A 25,000-nucleotide genomic window follows, 5' to 3' on the forward strand; every position below is an offset into this window, starting at 1 on the left:
CTGACCTAGCTAATGTATACCTCTGTGTGTGATGTCATTGCAAAATAGAAAACAATTAAAGGGACTTGCATTTAAAATGTTAGCAATTTTTTATGCAAAAGTATGCTAGGATAACCTGATAACCCCTTTTCTTCTGCTCATTTTCTAAATAATCTTGGGGCATCTTCTGGGGTGCTTGTTTAAAAGCTGATGAAGATCACTGCCCCTGCATGTAAGAGGGAGTGTTAGATGGATTGTGAGAGGGACTGTGAGAGAGATAGTGTGAGAGAAAGCTGACTGAGTGTGAGAGAGAGCTAGTGAGAGTGTATATGTATATGTGTGTGTGTGTGTGTATGTATGTATGTATATATATATATATATATATATATATATATATATATATATATATATATTTATATTAGTATATATATATATATATACTGTATATATATATATATATTAGTATATATTTTGTATATATATATATATTATTATATATTATTATATATATAAAATGTATGTGTTTCTGTTTCTCTGTGTATCATTGCCTCACCAGCCTCTGACCTCACTGCACGTCCTGCGACTCAGCAACATCCAGCCCTGGGTGCTAAATAGCACTCCAAAAAAGCTGTGATGTCACCAGAGCCACAGACAGTTAACCCCAGTCCGGAATGGGTGCAAGAAACGAGGGGGATTACAAACAAAAAGTAATACAACACATAGAAACACCCAGCACTCACCAGCTAGCTCACAGCTAAGATAAAATCACAACTGGAAAGGTTAGTTACCGCATCTGGCCAAATGGGAAAGCTCAGGCACCACGTCAAGGTCCTTTCCACTGCCTGAGTCCCTAACACAGCCACACCATCATGCGAGCTCACAAAGCCAAACAGACTGAGAACAAAGAAGGGGTGCACAGGTGGATGTAATCACCCAGAGAAAATACAAAACATGGAAGGGATCTGCACTCCAAGACCGGACCAGGTACACATCCTGTGACTCGGCAACATTCAGCCCTGGGTGCTAAATAGCACTCCAAAAAAGCTGTGATGTCACCAGAGCCACAGGCAGTTAACCCCAGTCCGGAATGGGTGCAAGAAACAAAGGGGATTACAAACAAAAAGTAATACAACACATAGAAACACCCAGCACTCACCAGCTAGCTCACAGCTAAGATAAAATCACAACTGGAAAGGTTAGTTACTGCATCTGGCCAAATGGGAAAGCTCAGGCACCACGTCAAGGTCCTTTCCACTGCCTGAGTCCCTAACACAGCCACACCATCATGCGAGCTCACAAAAACAGACTGAGAACAAAGAATGGGTGCACAGGTGGATGTAATCACCCAGAGAAAATACAAAACATGGAAGGGAACTGCACTCCAAGACCGGACCAGGTACACATCCTGTGACTCAGCAACATCCAGCCCTGGGTGCTAAATAGCACTCCATAAAAGCTGTGATGTCACCAGAAAAAAATAACATTATCTTAGCTGTGAGCTAGCTGGTGAGTGCTGGGTATTTCTATGTGTTGTATTACTTTTTGTTTGTAATCCCCCTTGTTTCTTGCACCCATTCCGGACTGGGGTTAACTGCCTGTGGCTCTGGTGACATCACAGCTTTTTTGGAGTGCTATTTAGCACCCAGGGCTGGATGTTGCTGAGTCACAGGATGTGTACCTGGTCCGGTCTTGGAGTGTAGTTCCCTTCCATGTTGGGCCCTTTGTCATTTAAAGGAGATATCTCCACATATTTTTATGGTTAGAATCTATTTATCTATTTTGATGGTGTTGTGTCTAGAGAAGCACATGTGGATATATACAGCCCAAATGCATAAATAAAGTCAATACAATACTGAACAAGCTCTCAGATTATCTGTAAGGAAAACCTGCAACATCACTACCAGAGGGCAACCCCAACACTTTTAGAAGGGACACATTGCCATAGTATTAGTTTGTGGATCTATGCAGTAATCCCTAAAGATTTGCAAAGTGCATATCAAATCAGTATTTTAAAAAAAAGTTTGTCTAACAATGATACACATATGAGTTGTTACTGCTGAAAATCATCAGGTCAGCGGCATGAATAAATCATGATGAGATTCCACCTGTACACATTATGTAGGGTACATAGAACTATAGAACCACTGAATTGTTTGGCCAATCTCAATTAGTTTCTGTTGGAATTGGTATGATATCCAGAACAAAGTACACTTGGCTGCAATCTAAACAAGACAGAGTGAATAGAAAACACTGTTTACACTTTAATCCATGGCATAAATCACCAAAGTAACCGACAGTCTTTTTGCCAAACAGGCAAATACCTTTCAGACCAAAAACTTAATAGATCAAAGGTGTATCAGAAGAGTGTGTGATGTAGCTCATATTCAATTTGCAACATTATATCTTGTACTCACAGGATCTTTATTCAATGTCCTTGTGTATCGAGTTTCCAATTAGACACAAACTTACACCTCAGTGGCGTCCCACCAGAGTGTAGCCAGATCAGACAAACTTATTTTCTCAGGCAGCGTCTCTTCAAAGATTGCCCACGCACATTTCATACCCTTCCTTGCGAGGGACTTCCTCATGGCTTGATTTTAAATACTGATTTGATATGCACTTTGCAGATGTTTAGGGATTACTGCATCCACAAACTAATACTATGGCAACCGGGTCCCTTCTAAAAGTGTTGGGGTTGCCCTCTGGTAGTGGTGTTGCAGGTTTTCCCTAGTGATAATCAGAGATTTTTCAGTATTTTTATTGACTTTATTTATGCATTTGTGCTCTTTATCTTTTAAAGGAGACGTCTCCACATATTTTTATGGTTAGAATCCATTTATCTTTCCTTCTAAATACGGGGAGAGTCCACAACTGTATTCATTATATGTGGGAATACAGAACCTGGCCACCAGGTGGAGACAGACACACCAGCCAAAGCCAAAGGGACAGTCAAGTCCAAAAAAAAACTTTCATGTTTCAAATAGGGCATGTCATTGTAAACAACTTTCCAATTTACTTTTATTACCAATTTTGCTTTGTTCTCTTGGTATTTTTAGTTGAAAGCTAAACCTAGGAGGTTCATATGCTAATTTCTTAGACTTTGAAGGCCGCCTCTAATCTAAATGCGTTTTGATAGTTTTTCACCACTAGAGGGCATTAGTTCACGTGTTTCATATAGGTAACATTGAGCTCATGCACGTGAATTTACCAAGGAGTGAGCACCGATTTAATTAAATGCAAGTCTGTCAAAAGAACTGAAATAAGGGGCAGTCTGCTGAGGCTTAGATATAAGGTAATTACAGGAGGTGAACAGCTTCAGGAGAATGGGTTGGTTGCAGGCTGTGGTGCCCTCAGATTTGTGCCGCCTCCTTTTGCCCGCCCGTTAGCATTCAGTGTCCTCTGTAGCTTGGGTATTAGTTCCCACAAGTAATGAATGCAGCTGTGGACTCTCCCTATATTTAGAAGGAAAATATAAATTATGACTTACCAGATCATTTCCATTCCTTCGATACAGGGAGAGTCCACAGCTCCCGCCTGTGTTCTCCGATGGGCGGCCCTAACTTTATTTTGTTCTCTTCTATAACCTTTTTCACCCTGATATTTTTCCTACTGTTCCTTGTTCCCTCGGCAGAATGACTGGGGGGTGAGGGAGGTATTTAAGCCTTTGGCTGGGGTATCTTTGCCTCCTCCTGGTGGCCAGGTTCTGTATTCCCCCAAGTAATGAATGCAGCTGTGGACTCTCCCTGTATCGAAGGAATGGAAATTATCTGGTAAGTCATAATTTATATTTTTTTGATGGTGGTGTGCTGCATGAGGCTGTCCAGAGAAGCAGATGTGGAGATATATATATCATCAGTTTACGCTGGGGTTAGGTGTTCCAGAAGGATTTGGTTCTAAATAGAAACCGTTGTAAATTTAAACCTAGTTTATAGTGTAAGTAAATGGGAAGTGAGTGAGTTAGGTTCCAGGCCCCTCCCAAAATTGACATAAGTAACACCTAATACAATTTTTAAAGCTTTGAAATGAAGACTTTAAATGCTAAACAGCATTATAAACCTAATAAAATAATCACACAACACAGAATATATATAACCAAGTTTAATGAACAAAAACATTTGCTAAACAGCATTATAAACCTAATAAAATCACACAACACATTTTTTTCTTGCATTTTTGTGCAAACAGTTCTCTGCATTGTTAGCATGTTAGATAATATCGGGTCTGCAGCTATTTTATGTATTCCAGTCTGGACTGATTTATAGACACCCTGACCTTCAAGCAGCTGGGCAGGGAGATAAAAGGAAAGTGGCTGCTAAATCTTGTTCCTTTGAAAGCTGCTAGATAGCTCAGGTCAGGTTACACTGATTAATTTCAGCCTGCTTGGCTTGCATATCTTTGCTGCAACACAAGCGGACAGCTCCACCTACTGGCCTGCCCTTATTTTAACCTTATTTTAAACCGAGAGGCCACCTGTGTATGTTTATGTATATATAAAACTATTTTAAGTTTATTCATTTTCTTTGTGTGCTGAATTCCCTGTCTTTTGAATAAAGGATTATTTTTTCTTTAAATCTGTCTTCAATAACTTTTTGATAACTAGTATGTAACAGGGTTAGGTAAAAACTGTTCCATACTTCAGAGGTAAATTACAGGAAAAGCCTGAATGCAATTAATTTACATTATTGTCCCTCTAGGCATCGTAAAATAACACGCACGGTCAAAAGTACATTTCTTTCTAATGACACAGTAAATCCACGGATCATCTTAATTACTGTTGGGAATATCACTCCTGACCAGCAGGAGGAGGCAAAGAGCACCACAGCAAAAGCTGTTAAATACCACTCCCCCTACCCACAATCCCCAGTCATTCTCTTTGCTTGTATCAGTTGCAAGGAGGGGTAAAGTTAGTTGTCAATAAAGAGTTTATTTTTTAAGCAGAGCAAGTTTGCTCTGGTTTTCTTTGGGGTTTAGCCTTAGTCCATGTCAGTCTCCTCAGTAGAGCAAGTGGTGACTTTTAAGCATTTGGGAACTTGTGGGGTATAATCCCCAATGGGCCTCCCAAGTAATTTCATGCTGCCCTTAGTTGAAAGTTTGAGTAAGTTTACTCAGCCTTTTCTTTTTTTCCACAGGTCCATGTGAGGTAGGAAGCCCCTCTCATACCAAGTGAGCTTCCTGCTGCCGGACAGATTTTTGAGGTAAGTTCCTATTTCTTTCCCTGTTTTGATATAGGAGAATTTGGCACTTTGACAGTTAATTCTGTCTAAATATACAATCAGCCTTCTATGTTAACGGTTTATTGTATGGCAGTTTTGCAGGCACTGGGGATGTTTGGTTCAGTTTATTAGGTTTTCACTTTGGTGTACATGTTTTTTGTTTGTGTGTTAATGGCTACCGGGAGGTTTGTTAGGCCACGCCCACAGTAGGCGGGCTTATCTGAAATAGCAAGGGCGTTTTTTTGGCGCCATTTTAGCTGTTTCCTGTTGTTCCTGGATGTTGCAGCTCTGTTGCATAGCTCCTCAGAGGGGGTTCAGCATTCTCTCCGGTGCCGCTGTATGGGGGTCCGGATCATTTTCTGACTTTGTTTCCGGGAGCAAGGAGGTCAGATAGGCTGTTGCTCTGTTTATATTTAAGTTTCTGTCTGAATTTCAGGGACTATAACGTTTGTGTCTCTTTCTGCATTCATTTTGTGAAAAATTGTTGCTGCAAAGTTTATTGTGCATTTTATTTAAGGATTTTCTAGTTTAAAAAAAAAAAGTCTGTTTAAAATTTAAAGGGACAATAACTTTTTTTGTTTCATTAAAATTCTGATTTGAACTTAGAATTTTTTTATTGATTAAGGTTTTTTCCTTTGGAATAAGATGGACCAAGAGGCCCTGCAAGCTGGTGCTTGTTCTCTATGTTTAAATACTAATGTTGAGCCTCCTATTCCTTTTTGTTCCTCTTGTATTGAGAGAACATTACATTACAAGGATATACTTTTTGATTCTGAGCCTTTATTGTCTAGGGTGGATGTTGTTCAGGAGTCTCCTGTTCTGGCTAATCCCCAGCTTTCTCCTCATACGTCCCAATCTTCTGCAGTGCCTTGTGTTTCATTGCAGGATATGGCTACCCATATATACTCGGCTGTATCTGAGGCTTTGTCTGCTTTTCCTATGTTACAGGGGAAGCGCGAGAGGAAGTATAAGGTTTCTGATTCTGTTGCAATTGTGTCTATTGTTTCTTCTAATAAGTCTGAGGCGGAAGAGACTTCAGTAGCATCTGAGGGTGAGATCTCAGATTCTGATAGTGTAAATCCTTCTTCTGAACCTGAGGTTGTTTCCTTTAGGTTTAAGCTGGAGCACCTCCGTTTGTTACTCAAGGAGGTTTTAGCTACCTTGAATGACTATGAGGCGTCAGTCATGGTTATTCCTAAGACATCTAGTAAACTTAATATGTTTTTTGATGTCCTTCCTCGGTGGAAGTTTTTCCTATACCAGACCAGATCCTATACCATTGCACGAGAATGGGAGAAGCCTGGAATTCCTTTTTCCCCTTCTCCAATTTTTAGGAAGATGTTTCCTATTGCTGATTCTATTAAGGAATATTGGCAGATGGTTCCTAAGGTGGAGGGAGCAGTTTCGACTCTGACCAAGAGGACCACTATTCCTATTGATGACAGCTGTTCCTTTAAAGATCCTATGGATAAGAAGTTGGAAGCTTTGCTTAAAAGATTTATGTTCACCAGGGGTATCAATGGCAACCGGCTGCATGTATTGCTATGGTTATTAGTGCGGCCACATATTGGTTTGATGCATTATCTGATACTCCTCTTACTCCTCTGGCTAATTGCTTTATTGCAGATGCTTCTCTACAGGTCATCAAATTGGGAGCTAAATTTTCTGGTTTTGCCATTTTAGCTTGCAGAGCTTTATGGTTAAAATCTTGGTCTGCGGATGTGTCCTCTAAGTCTAAGCTTTTGTCTATTCCTTACAAGGGTAAGACCTTGTTTGGGCTAGGTTTGGCTGAGATTATTTCTGATATTACAGGAGGGAAGGGGCATTCTCTTCCTCAGGATAAAAGAAATAAACAGAAGGGTCGGCATAGTAATTTTCGTTCCTTTGTAACTTCTCTTTTAAATCTTCCGCTTCTTCCTCCAAACAGGAACAGTCCAAGCAATCTTGGAAGTCAAATCAGTCTTGGAATAAGGGGAAGCAGTCCAGGAAGCCTGTTGCTGACTCAAAATCAGCATGAAGGGTCTGCCCCCGATTAGGGAATGGATCTTGTGGGGGCAGACTCTTTCTTCGTTCAAGCTTGGGTTCGAGATGTTCAGGATCCCTGGGTGGTAGATATCGTGTCCCAGGGTTACATACCGGAGTTCAAGAATTTTCCTCCCAGAGGCAGGTTTCTTCTCTCCAGGTAATCTGTAAACCAGATAATAGTTCCTGCTCCGGTTCAGGAACAGGGTCTGGGTTTTTATTCTAATCTCTTAGTCGTTCCCAAAAAGGAGGGAACTTTGAGACCTATTTTAGATCTCAAGAGAGTAAACGAGTTTCTCAGGGTTCCGTCTTTCAAGATGGAAACTATTTGTTCCATTCTTCCTTTGGTTCAGGAGGGTCAGTTCATGTCCACAGTGGATCTAAAGGATGCGTATCTGCATATACCCATTCACAGGGATCATCACAGGTTCCTAAGATTTGCATTTCTAGCTACACAAACATTTTCAGTTTGTAGCTCTTCGTTTTGGTCTGGCAACAGCTCCCTGAATTTTTTTCAAAGGTCCTGGGAGCATTGTTGGCGGTGCTTCGATTGAAGGGTGTTGTAGTGGCTCCTTATCTGGATGACATTCTAGTTCAGGCGCCATCTTTTCTGCGCTCCCACGGTTGGAAGGTGAATTCAGGAAAAAGTTCCTTAATTCCGGCTACAAGAGAGGTATTTTTCGGGACAATTATAGATTCTCTAGAGATGAAAATTGTTCTGACAGAAGCAAGAAAGTCAAAGATTTTCAATATGTGTCTTGCTCTTCAGCCCCTTCCTCGGCCGTCAGTGGCTCAGTGCATGGAGGTTATTGGTCTGATGGTTTCAGTCATGGACATCATTTTGTTTGCTCGGTTCCATCTCAGATCTCTGCAGTTATGCTTGCTCAGGCAGTGGAACGGGGATTATGCGGATCTATCTCCAAAGATTGTTCTAGATCAGATGTCCAGAGATTCTCTTCCATGGTGGTTATCTCAGGATCTTCTATCTCAGGGAACTTGCTTTCACAGACCTGCCTGGGTGATTGTAACCACGGATGCTAGTTTGCTGGGCTGGGGTTCATTAAGGGATCGGGGTCTATGGACTCGGGAGGAGTCGGTTCATCCAATAAATGTTTTGGAACTGAGAACAATTTTCAATGCTCTTCTAGCCTGGCCTCAGCTAGCTTCAACCCAGTTTATCAGGTTTCAGTCTGACAGCATAACGTCAGTGGCTTACATCAATCATCAGGGAGGAACTCGCAGTTCCTTGGCCATGACAGAGGTAGCCAAGATTATTCAGTGGGCGGAGATTCACAACTGTTGTCTGTCTGCTATCCATATTCCAGGGGTGGATAATTGGGAAGCAGATTTTTTGAGCAGACAGGCTTTTCATCCAGGGGAGTGGGAACTTCATTCAGATGTGTTTTCCAGCTTGATTCTCAGTTGGGGGCAGCCGGAGTTGGATCTCATGGCATCTCGTCAGAATGCCAAGCTCCCGATGTATGGATCGAGGTTAAAGGATCCTCAGGTCAAACAAGAGAGGGCATCAGTAATTCTCATTGCTCCGGCGTGGCCTTACAGAATCTGGTTTGCAGATCTGGTGGAGATGTCTTCCCTTCCACCTTGGCGTCTTCCATTAAGGAAGGACCTGCTTTTGCAGGGTCCCTTCCTTTATCCAAATCTCGTTTCTCTGAAGCTGACTGTTTGGAGATTGAATGCTTGATTCTTTCTAAGCGTGGTCTGTCATTGAGACTATGATTCAGGCTCGTAAGCCTGTGACTAGGAATATTTATTATAAGATTTGGCATAAATATTTGTATTGGTGTGAATCCAAAGGCTAATCGTGGAGTAGAGTTAGAATTCCTAGGATTTTGTCTTTTCTCCAGGAGGGTTTACGAGAGAGGTTTAGCTGCTAGTACCCTGAAGGGTCAAATTTCTGCTTTATCTATTTTATTGCACAAGCACCTGGCAGATGTGCCAGATGTTCATTTTTTTTTGTCAGGCCTTGGTTAGAATTCGGCCTGTGTTTAAGTCTACTTCTCCACCTCGGACTCTTAATTTGGTTCTTAGAGTCCTTCAACTGGCTCTGTTTAAACCTATGCATTCTTTGGATATTAAGATGTTATCTTGGAAGGTTTTGTTTCTGGTGGCTATTTCTTCGGCTTGAAGAGTTTCAGAGCTTTCAGCCTTACAGTATGAATCGCCTTTTCTTATTTTTCACTCTAAGGTAGTTCTGCATACTGCCTTGGGTTTTCTTCCCAAGGTTCTTTCTGATAAGAATATTAATTGAGATTGTTGTTCCTTCTTTGTGTCCTAATCCTTCTTCTCATAAGGAGCGTTTTGTTGCACAACCTGGATGTGGTTCATGCATTGAAATATTATTTGCAGGCAACTAAGGATTTTTGCCAGTCTTCTTCTTTATTTGTTGTCTTTTCTGGGAAGCGTAAGGGTAAGAAAGCTACGGCTACTTCTCTTTCTTGTTGGTTGAGGAGTGTTATTGTCAAATGGTGTCAAAGTTCTTTTTATTTAAAGATGATCCCTTAGTAGTAGTCGTAGCTGAATCAAGGAGGGGACACTCTGAATGGTTTGAGCGTGCTGCAGCTCCGGCTGATCGAGCTCACGGACTGAGACTGATGGTGTGCGACGTCAATGCTAGAACCAAAACGAGGCTGAGACAACTTGTCGAAAAACAGCTGATTAGAGAGCAGTCAGAAAACTGAAGCCTTGCAAACGAAGTGGCTGGGAACTCCAAGGTAGGTTTAGAATTACCAAGCAATGAGGTTAAGTGTGGAGAGGCTTTTATAAGGAGAGCAATGGGCAGTACAACCTTCTTAAAGAGAATAAGACAAAATTATATGTACAAGTAGAAATAGCCAATACGGAATAAAGCTACAATGAACAAAAAAAAGCTCATATGAATTATATGCGGAGATGAATAGGAAATATTTGTAGAATGAGCTGAGAGTATATGACAGGACCCCCCCCCCCTCAAGGATCAACTCTGAGGATCCGGAGCTGGCCTATCAGGGTGCCTACGATGGAATTTGGCAACCAACCTAGGAGCCGACAGGTTCAAGGCAGGATCCCAGGTATCCTCCTTGGCTGAAAAACCTTTCCAGTGGATCAAATACTGGAGTTGACCCCGATGTCTACGAGAGTCAATGATGGAATGAACTTCATAGTCGAGAGTAGAGTCCGGATAGATGGGAACGATAGGAACAGTTACCTCAAAGTCACGTAGTTGTCTGTACGGCTTTAATAAAGAGACATGAAATGTAGGGTGTGATTTCATTGATTGAGGTAGTTAAAGAGTAACCGCATTAGGGTTTACTATTCGGGTAACAGGGAATGGACCCACATAGGTAGAGAACAAATTCTTGGAAGGGCATGACAACTTTAAATTGCGAGTCGACAACCAAACCTAATCTCTGATGGAGTAATTTGGAGAGGGTGTTCTATGTTTATCGTAGTAAGTCTTATGTAAACTTTTTGAATGAATTGTGTTGTCCTTAACAAGAGCAAAGGAATCTGAGATAGTGTTTATGAGATCATTCACCATAGGACAGTCGGTGTTGGTCGTAGAGTTCCAATGAAAGGTCGGATGGAATCCGTAATTAATGTTAAAACGGGGTTAGTTTCGTAGAAGTATGGACAATGTTGTTGAAAGAGAACTCAACGTAAGCCAACAAGGTAAACCAATTGTCTTGTCTGGCAGAGGGAAAACATTGCAAATATTGTTCTAACCACTGATTAGTTTTTTCGGTTTGGCCATTACTTTGAGGATTAAACAACGTTGTTAATCTTTTTGAAATGTTTACTATGCGGCAAAGGTGGGACCAGAATTTACTGGTGAATTGTGACCCTCCATCAGAAGTGATAGACCTCGGGAGACCATGGAGTCTAAAAACAGAGATGAGTTGGACAGTCTCTGAAGCAGTGGGTAATTTGTGATGTGGTACAAAGTGTACCGTTTTGCTGAACAGGTCTACAACAACCATTATCGTGTTGTTTTTGTTGGATATTGGTAAATCCACAATGAAATCTAAGGCAATATCTTGCCAAGGTCTATCTGGCGTAGGTAGGTTAATTAGTTGTCCGTAGAGAGCTCTTTTATCCTTTTTTGCAGTTGAGCAAATCTTACATGTGGAGACATATTCTTCAATATCCTTATTCATATGCGGCCACCAAAAGAAGAGTTTGAGTAATTCCTGGGTTTTATTAATGCCTGGGTGTCCTGTTACTGGAGAGTCATGGAAGGATTGGAGTGTCTTATTCCTTAAAGAAGGAGGTACATAAAGTTGTTTGTCATGGTAGTAGAGGCCATCATCGTGGAGGTTTAGGATAGATGTTGGTAAAGATGTGTCAGCGAATTGGTTTTCCTTAAAAAGGTTGTTACGTTCCGTGATAAATCCAACAAAATGTTCAAGTGGTATGAGAGGAGTTTGGACTTGAGGATGTTTTGTGTCATCGAACTGTCTTGAGAGAGCATCGGCTTTTTTGTTTTTCTGGGCTGGTCTGTAGATAAATAAATAATTAAATCTAGTGAAGAATAGGTTCCACTGGACCTGACGAGAGGTTAAGGTTCGGTTGCTTTTCAAATACTGTAAATTTTTATGATCAGTATAAATTAGAACTGGGTTTGAAGTTCCTTCTAAAAGATGTCGCCAATGTTCTAAGGAACATTTTATGGCCAACAGTTCTTTTTCCCCTATTAGGTAGTTCTCCTCAGCAGAGGTAAGAACTCGAGAAAAGTAAGCAACTGGGTGAAGAGGTTCTGTCAGCGAATTTCTTTGAGAAAGAATGGCTCCAATTGCTGAATTTGAAGCATCGACCTCCAGTATGAACCTCAAAATTGGAGCAGATGTGAACTTATTCTTTAAGTTGTCAAATGCTGCTTAAGCCTCTGAATTCCATTGGAACTTAACAGTAGACCTCATTAGGTTAGTTAGGGGTCTTGTAAGTTTAGCAAAATGTCTAATGAATTTTCTATAAAAATTCGCAAAACCCATAAACCTCTGAACTTGTTTTATGGTAGTTGGAATAGGCCCATTTTTGATAGCAGTAATTTTATCGTTTTCCATGTTAATTCCTTCAGAGGTTATGGTATAACCCAGGAATGTGATCTCTTTGGCATGAAAGATACATTTTTCCAGTTTAACATATAGAGAGTTTTCACGTAACCTAGATAGAAAAACACTGACATGTTTTATAAGGTCATTAAGTGTCTTTGAATAGATTAATATGTTGTCTAGATAAATCGCCAGGAAAAGGTCCAATAGATCTTTAAAGATATCATTAATCAGGTACTGAAAAGTGGCGGGGGCATTACAAAGCCCGAATGGCATCACGGTGTATTCATATAACCCGTAGCGGGTACGAAACGCTGTGAGCCATTCATGACCAGCTTTTATGCTTATGAGATTATACGCACCCCTCAAATCTAGTTTGGTAAAGGATATCGTTTTTCTATCGTACGTTTGTTTAATTTCCGGTAATCAACTATGGGTCTGAGAGTTTGATCTTTGTTTCTAACAAAAAAATATACTCGCTCCAGCAGGTGATGTGGAAGGGCGAATAAAACCTTTTTTTAGATTTTCCTGTAGATACATCTTAAGGTATTCTTAAGATACGTGTCCCTAAGGGATATTAATTCCAGGGAGTAAGCCAATTGGACAATCGTATTTCCTATGTGGTGGAAGATTTTCAGATTTTTTTGTTTCTTATCAAAAACATCCGAAAAATGTTTATAGTCTGGTGGGATTGAGGGGGTTGAAGTAAGTAGTAACTGGGAATGTGTGTAGCAAGTGTTTTTGCAATATTCAGAGTTAAAATCTACTTGTGTGCTGGACCATGTAATGGATGGATCATGTAAAGTAAGCCAAGTTATGCCTAAAATAATAGGATGAAGTGGTGAAGGGATGACGTCAAAAGTTACAAATTCAGTATGTGAATGCCCTGTAGTGATGCGGAGAGGTATGATGTGGTAAAGGATAGGCCCAGAGGATATTTCTTTACCATCAATAAAGCGCAGAGGAACAGGAATTTTCTTTTTTATCAGTGGTATTTTATTGTTTAACGTGAAATCAGAATCTATTTAATTAAAGCTGGCACCAGAAACTATCATCACTTGTGTCTTGATACGTTGATCCTCCCACTGCAAAAGAATAGGGAGAATACAGTTAGTAGCATGTTTTACTTGTGTGGAGAAACATGTAGATATATTGGTGTTCTTACCCTTCCTTTGTTTTAGTAAGGGACAGTCTTTCACTGAGTGCTCAGGCGCTCCACAGTACATGCACAGGTTTACAGTGCGTCTTCTTAACTTCTCTTATTGGGATAGTGGCCCTCTGAGGAATCCTAATTCCATAGGTTCAGATGTAGATTTAATTGAATATTTGGGGTAAGTACTAGGTGTTATAGGCATTTCTGATTTCTTTGAAGGAAAGTCTGAATGTTGTTTCTCTAGTCTCTTCTCTCTAATGCGTCTGTCTAGAGTGATACTTAATGACATCAGTTCATCTAATGTGTCGGTTAGATCTAACCTGGCCAATTCGTCTTTGAGTGGGTCTGAGAGACCTTTGGCCCAACGTTTAAAGTCGGTGATATAATCTTCGACTGTTTTTTTATGTTGCTTAAGTGACCTCATAGCTGTTTCAGCAGTCAGCTGTTTGAGGATCCTCATACAACAGAGCCATAGCTTTAAAAAAATTATTAAGGGAATGCAATATCGTATTGTTAGATTCAAAATAAGTATTAGCCCATACACCCAATACACAGGGTTCTCCTCTCAAGTTTGAGATGGTGGTAAGTACTTTTGTATGATCTGTAGGGTAAGTTTTGGGTTTAAGGGTAAAATAGAGTAAACAGGCATTTTTAAATTCTCTGTATTCCCTACAATCACCAGAATTTTTTTCAGGAGGACTAGGATGAGGGTTTGAGTGGGTGTCAGATTGTTTAACAAACTCAATTCTTTCATTGATATAATTCTTTAGTGCTATGTTTTCTTGCTGAAGTGCAGTAAGACTTTCTATCTGTTTAAATGTTTGGACGTGATTTAGCAATTCTGCTGGGTCCATGACTTTTCTTTTAAACGCTTGGTAATACTCTCAAATGGTGTCAAAGTTCTTTTTATTTAACCCCTTAATGACCGGACCATTTTTCAATTTTCTTACCCTTAATGACAATGGCTATTTTTACATTTCTGCAGTGTTTGCGTTTAGCTGTAATTTTCCTCTTACTCGTTCACTGTACCCACACATATTATATACCGTTTTTCTCGTCATTAAATGGACTTTCTAAGGATACCATTATTTTCATCATATCTTATAATTTACTAAAAAAAAAATGATAAAATATGAGGAAAAAATGGAAAAAAAACACACTTTTTCTAACTTTGACCCCCAAAATCTGTTACACATCTACAATCACCAAAAAACACCCATGCTAAATAGTTTATAAATTTTGTCCTGAGTTTAGAAATACCCAATGTTTACATGTTCTTTGCTTTTTTTGCAATTTATGGGGCAATAAATACAAGTAGCACTTTGCTATTTCCAAACCACTTTTTTTCAAAATGGGCGCTAGTTACTTTGGAACCCTGATATCTGTCAGGAATACCTGAATATCCCTTGACATGTATATATTTTGTTTTAGAAGACATCCCAAATTTTTGATCTAGGCCCATTTTGGTATATTTCATGCCACCATTTCACCGCCAAATGCGATAAAAAAAAAAAGTTCACTTTTTCACAAATTTTGTCAAAAACTTTAGGTTTCCCACTGAAATTATTTACAAACAGCTTCCGCAATTATGGCACAAATGGTTGTAAATGCTTCTCTGGGATCCCCTTTTTCAGAAATAACAGACTCATATGGCTTTGTGGTTGCTTTTTGGTAATTAGAAGGCCGCTAAATGCCGCTGTGCACCACACGTTTTATGCCCAGGAGTGAAGGGGTTAATTAGGGAGCTTGTAGGGTTAATTTTAGCTTTAGTGTAGTAGACAACCCCAAGTATTGATCTAGGCCCATTTTGGTATATTTTATGCCACCATTTCACCACCAAATGCGAGCAAATAAAAAAAAAAAACTTTAAATTTTTCACAATTTTAGGTTTCTCACTGAAATTATTTACAAACAGCTTGTGCTATTATGGCAGAAATTGTTTTAAAAGCTTCTCTGGGATCCCCTTTGTTCAGAAATAGCAGACTTATATGGCTTTGGCGTTGCTTTTTGGTAATTAGAAGGCCGCTAAATGCTGCTGCGCACCACACGTGAATTATGCCCAGCAGTGAAGGGGTTAAATTAGGTAGCTTGTAGGGAGCTTGCAGGGTTAATTTTAGAGATCAGCCTCCCACCTGACACATCCCACCCCCTGATCCCTCCCAAACAGCTCTCTTCCCTCCCCCACCCCACAATTGTTACCGCCATCTTAAGTACTGGCAGAAAGTCTGCCAGTACTAAATAAGAGGTTTTTTTTGTTTTGTTTTTAAATAAAAATTATAAAATATTTTAGTTGTGATGGACCCCTGCCTTAGCACCAACCTCCCTGATCCCCCCCTCCAGCTCTCTAACCCTCTCCCCTACCTAATTATCGCCATCTTGGGTACTGGCAGCTGTCTGCCAGTACCCAGTTTGGCCCCACAAACCAAACTATTTAAATTTTATTTATAACTTTTATTTGTATATTTAATTATTTCTGTAGTGTAGCAGCCCCCCTCCCAGATCCTTTTATATGTAAAAAAAAAAAAAAAAAAAAAAAAAAAAATTAACTTTTTTTTTAACTTTTTTTTTTCCCCCTTCCTTCATTGGTGTCAGTGTGGCTAATGCGTTCACATGCACGCGCACCAACGTGCACACGCGCTCCCTCCTCCCACCGGACAAAGGCACCATCACTACCGGTGCAGAGAGGGCCACAGAGTGGCTCTCTCTGCATCGGAGGCTTGTAAAGGGGTATTGCAGGATGCCTCCATATCGAGGCATCACTGCAATACCCTCAGAGCTGCTGGAAGTGATTGTGATCACTTCCAGCACTCTGTTAGACAACTGACGTACCAGGTACGTCCATTGTCATTAACTGCTTGTTAATGCATGACGTACCTGGTACGTCAGTTGTCATTAAGGGGTTAAAGATGATCCCTTATTAGTCGTCGTAGCTGAATCAAGGAGGGGACACTCTGAATGGTTTGAGTGTGCTGCAGCTCCGGCTGATCAAGCTCACGGACTGAGACTGATGGTGTGTGACGTCACCACTAGAACCAAAACGAGGTTCAGACAACTTGTCGACAAACAGCTGATTAGAGAGCAGTCAGAAAACTGAAGCCTTGCAAAAGAAGTGGCTGGGAACTGCAAGGTAGGTTTAGAATTACCAAGCAATGAGGTAAAGTGTGGAGAGGCTTTTATAAGGAGAGCAATGGGAGGTACAACCTTCTTAAAGAGAATAAGACAAAATTATATGTACAAGTAGAAATAGCCAATACGGAATAAAGCTACAATGAACAAAAAAAAACTCATATGAATTATATGCTGAGATGAATAGGAAATATTTGTAGAATGAGCAGAGAGTATATGACAGTTATTCGCTTGGCATATGAGACTGCTGGTCAGCAGCCTCCTGATTCCACGAGGGCTGTTTCATCTTCTTGGGCTTTCAAAAATGGAGCTTCTGTAGATCAGCTTTGCAAGGCTGCGTCTTGGTCATCTTTGCATACTTTTTCTAAATTTTTTCAAATTTGATACTTTTGCTTCAGCAGAGGCTTCTTTTGGGAGAAAGGTTCTTCAAGCAGTGGTGCCTTCTGTTTAGGTTAACTGTCTTGTCCCTCCCTTATCATCCGTGTCCTCTAGCTTGGGTATTGGTTCCCAACAGTAATTAAGATAATCCGTGGACTCACCGTGTCATTAGAAAGAAAACAATTTATTTTTACCTGATAAATTTCTTTCTTTCTTTCTTGACACGGTGAGTCCACGGCCTGCCCTGTTTTTCAGACAGTTTGCTTTTCTGTAAACTTCAGGCACCTCTGCAATTTAGATAACTTCCTTTCTCCTTTCCCTTTGGTCGAATGACTGGGGATTGTGGGTAGGGGGAGTGGTATTTAACAGCTTTTGCTGTGGTGCTCTTTGCCTCCTCCTGTTATATTCCCAACAATAATTAAAATGATTCGTGGACTCACCTTGTCAAGAAATAAATGAATTTATCAGGTACGAATAAATTATGTTTTTCAGATGCAGCATACAATTTTAAATAACTTTTGAATACATTTTTTTTTCTCTCTAATTGACTTCGTACTTTTGGTATTTTTTGTGGGGAGCAAGCTGCTTATTGGTTCACATACATATTTCTTGTCAACCAAAGATACCAAGAGAACAAAGTAAACTTGGTAATAAGAATAACTGGAAAGTTGATTAAAACTAAATATTCTATCTCAATTCTGAAAGTTTCATTTTGCTTTTTACTGTACTTTCAAACATTTTATGGATGTTTTTGAATTTAATGTTACTTTAATGTATATGTACAATGGGTTTTCCCACATTTCTGTTTCTCATTTCTCCAACTGCTTCTTAAAGTGATGGTAAATTTGTGAAACACTAGGATTTGCCAGTGCTACATATAAAGGGGACTTTCAGTCATGAAGTATAAAATACTTCATGCTGAAAGTTCCTTTACTTGTCTGCAACATGTGTCGGGCTGACCGCCTCCAGGCTGCCGACGGCAGAATGCTATTTTTTCAGTGAGGTGATGTTTCCACCTCTTAGCCAATTGCTGTGCGGCCCTTTTGGCATTATGCTGTATCGCTAGCATGCTATTGGCTAACGTCACCTCACTGATAAAATAGCGTTCTACCTGGGGAGCAGGAGGAGCTCAGCGCGGCATAAGCTGCAGGCAAATAAAGGAACTTTCTCCTTGTTCACTGTTTATTCTTAGCCATAATTATGTTGTGTTATGCTGATTTTTATTTTTGTTCTCCATTTTACTCTCCCTTCTATCTACATCAGACTGTGAACGAGCTGGATCTGGAGTCCCACCAAGAGTGCCAGTACGATCATGTTGAAGTTTTTTCTGGCTTAGATGCCCAATCTCCTGTTCTGTCACGTTTCTGCGGCAATAAATTACCAGATCCAGTGATTTCGAATACCAGCTCAATGTTCCTTAAGTTTGTGTCGGACAACTCTGTGCAGAAGCGAGGATTCCTTGGAGAGTTTTCATCAGGTGAGTTCAGTATAGTAATATGGAACTACAAGACATAGTATTTCTGTTACTTTGTATATCTGCACACTTTTTCTTATTTATAAATTAGATTAACCTACATTTTTTAATCCTTTAATTTATTCTCAATGATCCATTTTTACCTGCTGGAGTGTATTAAATTGTTTACAAATAGCTTCTTTACCTTTTATATCTGCATTTAAAATATCGGATTTTACCTGTGGCATCCTTACCTATACGGAAAGTTTATTTTCTATACTTAAGTATAGGCTATAGAAAAAAGCTGTGTAAACATAACCAGCATAAGAAATTACACTTCCAGTGGGAGGTAGGAGAGATAGACAATAATATGTTAATTTTCAATTGTTCTCTCTAAGGCCCCAATGATGCAAGGCAGCAATGTATTCAAAAGGAATCCAATGCAATGTCAAGAATGTCGGCAAAATATTCAAAAGTGCCGACATTACTCTTTTTAAAGGCAGCATTGCTGAGAGGCATTTTACTATACATCACAATGGGTGACAATGCTGGCAAAATATTCCAAGCAGCATCGGCACCGACATTGGCAATGTAAAAGATCTCCTTTTAGATATATAGCCTCAAGCCTAATAAATATACCTATATACCCCTAAACCGACATAACACACCACTGCAAACGAACCCTACACTACTTAACCTCTAAACCTCCAATAGCCCACCGCAATAACCCCACACTATTTAACCCCTTTACCACCAATACCCCAACTGGAAACACCCCCTACACTACTTAACTCCTATACCGCCAATAGCCCACCACAATAATCCCTGCACTACTTAACCCCTATATATCATGGGAAACACATTGCCAGTCTGGGGGAATTTGGCGGGTCCACCCCTTTTATTTGAATATATTGACAGATTGATGGACTGTGAGACCAGAAAGGCAGTTTCTTGTCTTTTGATGCTTTGAATATCGGGCCTAAGTATTGGGCTTTCGTATACAGATAGATATAATATAAATAAGGATGTGTGTACACAAAGTGATAACATAAGGAAATCTGATTTCCCTGCAAGTTCAAAACATTTTAATGGGTTGTGATTTCAAAGAACAAAACCAGCTATTTCATATAGAAAAATAAATCTAAAGAAACAATTTAGACATTGGAAACACATTAAGGGGAAACAATACAGCAGACTGCCCCATTTTAAAGGACATTTGCTAGTCCAGTGCCACTGCCAGATTCTGACGAGTGATGGGGTAGTTGTAGTACTGGTGTAAGTACAGGGGGTATTTTTTGTAAAATTTAACATATTTATGACTTAAGTTCCTTTTAGAGGTTAATTTCTCCCCTTACTCTTGGGGTGCAATAATTTTTGGAGCCATTAATTAGCTACAGTTAATTTTTAGAGCAAATTAACGTTTTTGAAGCAGTTTTGGAAAAATTGTGTGCTTTTTTATTTCTTAAAGGCGCAGTACACATATCTCAAAAATTTGTTTAAAGCAATAAATAAAGTGTTTAATGACTATTGTGGTTATTACTAGTCTGTTCAACATGTCTGACATTGAGGAATCTCATTGTTCTATGATGCTCTAGAAGAGTCTCTGAAGGTTGAGACTCCATTAGATGACATTTTGGATAGAATTAAGGCTCTCAAGCTAGCTAATTCTTTTATTACTGATGCTGCTTTTCAAATTGCTAAATTAGCGGCGAAAAATGCAGGATTTGCCATTTTAGCGCGCAGAGCGTTATGGCTCAAGTCTTGGTCTGCTGATGTGTCATCAAAATCTAAGCTTTTAGCTATTCCTTTTAAAGGTAAGACCCTATTTGGGCCTGAATTGAAGGAAATCATTTCTGACATTGGAGGTAAAGGCCATGCCCTACCTCAGGATAAATCTGTTAAGATGAGGGGTAAACAAAATAATTTTCGTTCCTTTCGAAACTTTAAAGGAGGACCCTCTGCTTCCTCTTACTCCGCAAAGCAGGAAGGGAATTTTGCTCAATCCAAGTCAGTCTGGAGACCCAATCAGACTTCGAATTAAGGTAAACAATCCAAGAAACCAGCTGCTGCTACAAAGACAGCATGAAGGGGCGGCCCCCGATCCGGGACTGGATCTAGTAGGGGGCAGACTTTCTTTCTTTCTCAGGCTTGGGCAAGAGATTTTAAAGACCCTTGGGCACTGGAAATAGTGACCCACGGGTATCAACTGGAATTCAAGGATTTTCTTCCAAGAGGGAGATTTCATCTTTCACGATTATCTGTAGACCAGATAAAAAGGGAGGCGTTCTTACGCTGTGTAAAAGACCTCTCTACCATGGGAGTAATCTGTCCCATTCCAAAACTGGAACAGGGGCAGGGGTTTTATTCAAATCTTTTCGTGGTTCCCAAAAAGAGGGAACTTTCAGACCCATTTTAGATCTCTAGTGTCTAAACAAATTTCTCAGAGTTCCATCATTCAAGATGGAGACTATACGAACAATCTTACCAATTAGCCAGGAGGGTCAATATATGACTACCGTGGACTTGAAGGATGCATATCTTCATATTCCTATCCACAAAGATCATCATCAGTTTCTAAGGTTTGCCTTCCTGGACAAACATCAGTTTGTGGCTCTTCCCTTCGGGTTGGCAACAGCACCCAGAATCTTCACAAAGGTTCAGACCGCAAGGCATAGCAGTGGCGCATTATCTGGATGACATTTTGATCCAGGCATCAACTTATCTGACAAAATCTCACATGGACACAATCCTGTCTTTCCTGAGAACTCACGGTTGGAAGGTGAACATAGAGAAGAGTTCACTAGTTCCACAGACAAGGGTCCCCTTCTTGGGAACTCTGATAGACTCGGTAGACATGAAAATATTTCTAACGGATGCCAGAAAATCAAAGATTCTAAATACTTGCCGAGCCCTTCAGTCCATTCCTCGGCCATCAGTGGCTCAGTGTATGGAGGTAATTGGATTAATTGTAGCGGCAATGGATATCATTCCGTTTGCTCGGTTTCATCTCAGACCACTGCAGCTGTGCATGCTCGGACAGTGGAGTGGGGACTATGCAAATGTATCTCCTCAGATAAATCTGGATCAAGAGACCAGAGACTCTCTTCTTTGGTGGTTGTCGCCGGGTCATCTGTCCCAGGGGACTTGTTTCCGCAGACCCTCATGGGTGATAGTGACAACGGATGCCAGCCTTCTGGGCTGGGGTGTAGTCTGGAATTCCCTGAAGGCTCAGGGTGTTTGGACGCAGGTGGAGTCTCTACTTCCAATCAATATTCTGGAACTGAGAGCAATATTCAATGCGCTTCAGGCGTGGCCTCAGTTGGCTTCGGTCAAATTCATCAGATTCCAGTTGGACAATATCACGACTGTGGCGTATATCAATCATCAGGGGGGAACAAGGAGCTCCTTAGCAATGACAGAAGTATCAAAGATAATCCGATGGGCGGAGGCCCACTCTTGCTATCTATCGGCAATCTACATCCCAGGAGTAGAGAACTGGGAAGCGGATTTTCTAAGTCGTTAGACTTTTCATCCGGGGGAGTGGGAGCTCCACCCGGAGGTGTTTGCCTCTCTGATTCTCCGATGGGGCAGACCGGAATTGGCTCTGATGGCATCTCGACAGAATGCCAAGCTTCCAAGATACGTATCCAGGTCGAGGGATCCTCAAGCCGAACTGATAGAAGCCTTGGCGGTTCCTTGGTCATTCAGCCTATCTTATGTGTTTCCACCGTTTCCTCTCCTTCCACGCGTGATTACTCGGATCAAACAGGAGAGAGCTTCAGTAATCCTGATAGCGCCTGCGTGGCCATGCAGGACTTGGTATGCGGATCTAGTGGACATGTCGTCTCTGCCACCGTGGAAGCTTCCTTTGAGACAGGACCTGCTTATTCAAGGTACTTTCCAACATCCAAATCTAAGTTCTCTGCAGCTGACTGCTTGGAGATTGAACGCTTTTTGTCTAAGTGAGGATTCTCTGATTCGGTCATCGATACTTTGATACAGGCTCGAAAGCCTGTTACTACAAAAATCTATCATAAGATATGGAGTAAATATCTTTATTGGTGTGAATCGAAGGGTTACTCATAGAGTAAAGTTAGGATTCCCAGGATTCTGTCTTTTCTCCAAGAAGGATTGGAGAAAGGGTTATCAGCTAGTTCCTTACAGGGACAAATTTCTGCTTTGTCGATTTTGCTTCATAAACGTTTGGCAGATATGCCAGATGCTCAGTCTTTTTGTCAGGCTCTATCTAGAATTAAGCCTGTATTTAGACCAATTACTCCTCCTTGGAGTTTGAATTTAGTTCTTCGAGTTCTCTGCTGTTCTCTGCTGTTTGATGTTTTTTTAGAAATATGCCAACATTTAAGAATCAGTTTGCTTGAAGATGACTTAAATTATGCTAATTATGTTGAGGGGAAGAGACTAAAACAATTATGGACAATAGGAAGCACTCAAAAGCTTTATTTGCAGACTCAATACTGTGTTCTAGATTAGAATAGAAGAAAACATTGAATATATTATACACACACACTCTATATCAATTAAGTGGACATCTTGAAGGGGTTCATATCTACCTCAGGAATATACAGCTGAAGTCCTGCATATAGCACTACTTAACTTGTTTTTACTTTGCGATATATTTAGGTGTACCAGGGAAATGCACCTTCTTTTCGGGATACAGCTGCCCATTTTTTGACTTCTTAACTCTATAGAGAACTGTTACATTATAGCCGTTTTGTTTCATTGTTCTACTGTTTAATTAGGTTTATCTGATTTTTAATCATATATATATATATATATATATGTATGTGTATGTATGTAGGTAGGTATAGATAGATATATACACATACATACTGCCTGCCCTATAGTACACATTTTCTCTGGGGAATGATCAACTCGGCTCCCAAAACACCTGCAACCTCACTACAGTCCTAGTTTACTCCGAGTCCTAAAGTAAACAACATTTTTTTTATTTTACATTCTAGTGAGAACCTTATCTTCTGTAATGTACTTCTTTGTCTATTCTTAGTCTCAGCACAGCACTTCTCCACTGATAGATCCTTTAAGCACTGTATAGTAGGGAAAGCAGTGCCTCCATGCTGTTTTATGCAACTCGGTAGATGAAAGCAGTGGCAGCTAAAAAAGAGTTTAGGAATGCTCTCTAATTCTTTTCAATAAGCAGCCGTTACAGAGTTTCCTCTCCTTCCACGCGTGATTGCTCGGATCAAACAGGAGAGAGCTTCAGTAATCCTGATAGCGCCTGCGTGGCCATGCAGGACTTGGTATGCTGATCTAGTGGACATGTCATCTCTGCCACCGTGGAAGCTTCCTTTGAGACAGGACCTGCTTATTCAAGGTACTTTCCAACATCCAAATCTAAGTTCTCTGCAGCTGACTGCTTGGAGATTGAACGCTTTTTGTCTAAGTGAGCATTCTCTGATTCGGTCATCGATACTTTGAAACAGGCTCGAAAGCCTGTTACTAGAAAAATCTATCATAAGATATGGAGTAAATATCTTTATTGGTGTGAATCGAAGGGTTACTCATAGAGTAAAGTTAGGATTCCCAGGATTCTGTCTTTTCTCCAAGATGGATTGGAGAAAGGGTTATCAGCTAGTTCCTTACAGGGACAAATTTCTGCTTTGTCGATTTTGCTTCACAAACGTTTGGCAGATATGCCAGATGCTCATTCTTTTTGTCAGGCTCTATCTAGAATTAAGCCTGTATTTAGACCAATTACTCCTCCTTGGAGTTTGAATTTAGTTCTTCGAGTTCTTCAAGGGGTTCCGTTTGAACCCATGCATTCCATAGATATTAAATTGTTATCTTGGAAAGTTCTGTTTTTAGTTGCTATTTCTTCTGCTCGAAGAGTTTCTGAGCTTTCAGCGTTAGTGTGATTTGCCTTATCTTTCATTCTGATAAGGTGGTTTTACGTACCAAACCTGGATTTCTTCCTAAGGTTGTTTCAAATAAGAATATTAATCAGGAAATTGTTGTTCCTTCTTTATGTCCTAATCCTTCTTCTAAGAAGGAGCGTCTGTTACATAACCTGGACGTGGTCTGTGCCTTGAAGTTTTACTTACAGGCAACTAAGGATTTCCGTCAATCATCTTCATTATTTATTGTTTATTCTGGTAAGCGTAGGGGTCAGAAAGCTACGGCTACCTCTCTTTCTTTTTGGCTGAGGAGTATCATCCGCCTGGCATATGAGACTGCTGGACAGCAGCCTCCTGAAAAAATTACGGCTCATTCTACTAGGGCTGTTGAACAGATTTGTAAGGCTGCGACTTGGTCGTCCCTTCATACTTTTTCCAAATTTTATACTTTTGCTTCTTCTGAGGCTGTTTTTGGGAGAAAAGTTCTTCAAGCAGTGGTGCCTTCCATTTAGGTTCCTGTCTTGTCCCTCCCTTTCATCTGTGTCTTATTGCTTTGGTATTGTATCCCACAAGTAAGGATGAAATCTGTGGACTCGTCGTATCTTGTAGAAGAAAAGGAAATTTATGCTTACCTGATGAATTTGATTTCTTCTACGATACGACGAGTCCACGGCCCTCCCTGTCATTTTAAGACAGATTATATTTTATTTTTACAACTTCAGTCACCTCTGCACCTTTTAGCTTTTCCTTTCTCT

The 25,000-nt window shown here is 40.3% G+C and overlaps 1 protein-coding gene across 1 annotated transcript in view; it reads left to right on the top strand.

Moving 5' to 3' along the window:
• The window catches only part of BMP1 (bone morphogenetic protein 1), a 340,767-nt gene that overhangs the window by 280,640 nt on the left and 35,127 nt on the right, over positions 1-25,000 (top strand). Inside the window, exon 18 of the mRNA XM_053717959.1 lies at positions 18,183-18,396. Within this exon, the coding sequence (XP_053573934.1) occupies positions 18,183-18,396 (214 nt within the window). The remainder of the gene's footprint in view (positions 1-18,182; positions 18,397-25,000) is intronic.

This window comes from Bombina bombina, chromosome 6 (genome assembly GCF_027579735.1).
Source record: "Bombina bombina isolate aBomBom1 chromosome 6, aBomBom1.pri, whole genome shotgun sequence".
Taxonomy (NCBI): domain Eukaryota; kingdom Metazoa; phylum Chordata; class Amphibia; order Anura; family Bombinatoridae; genus Bombina; species Bombina bombina.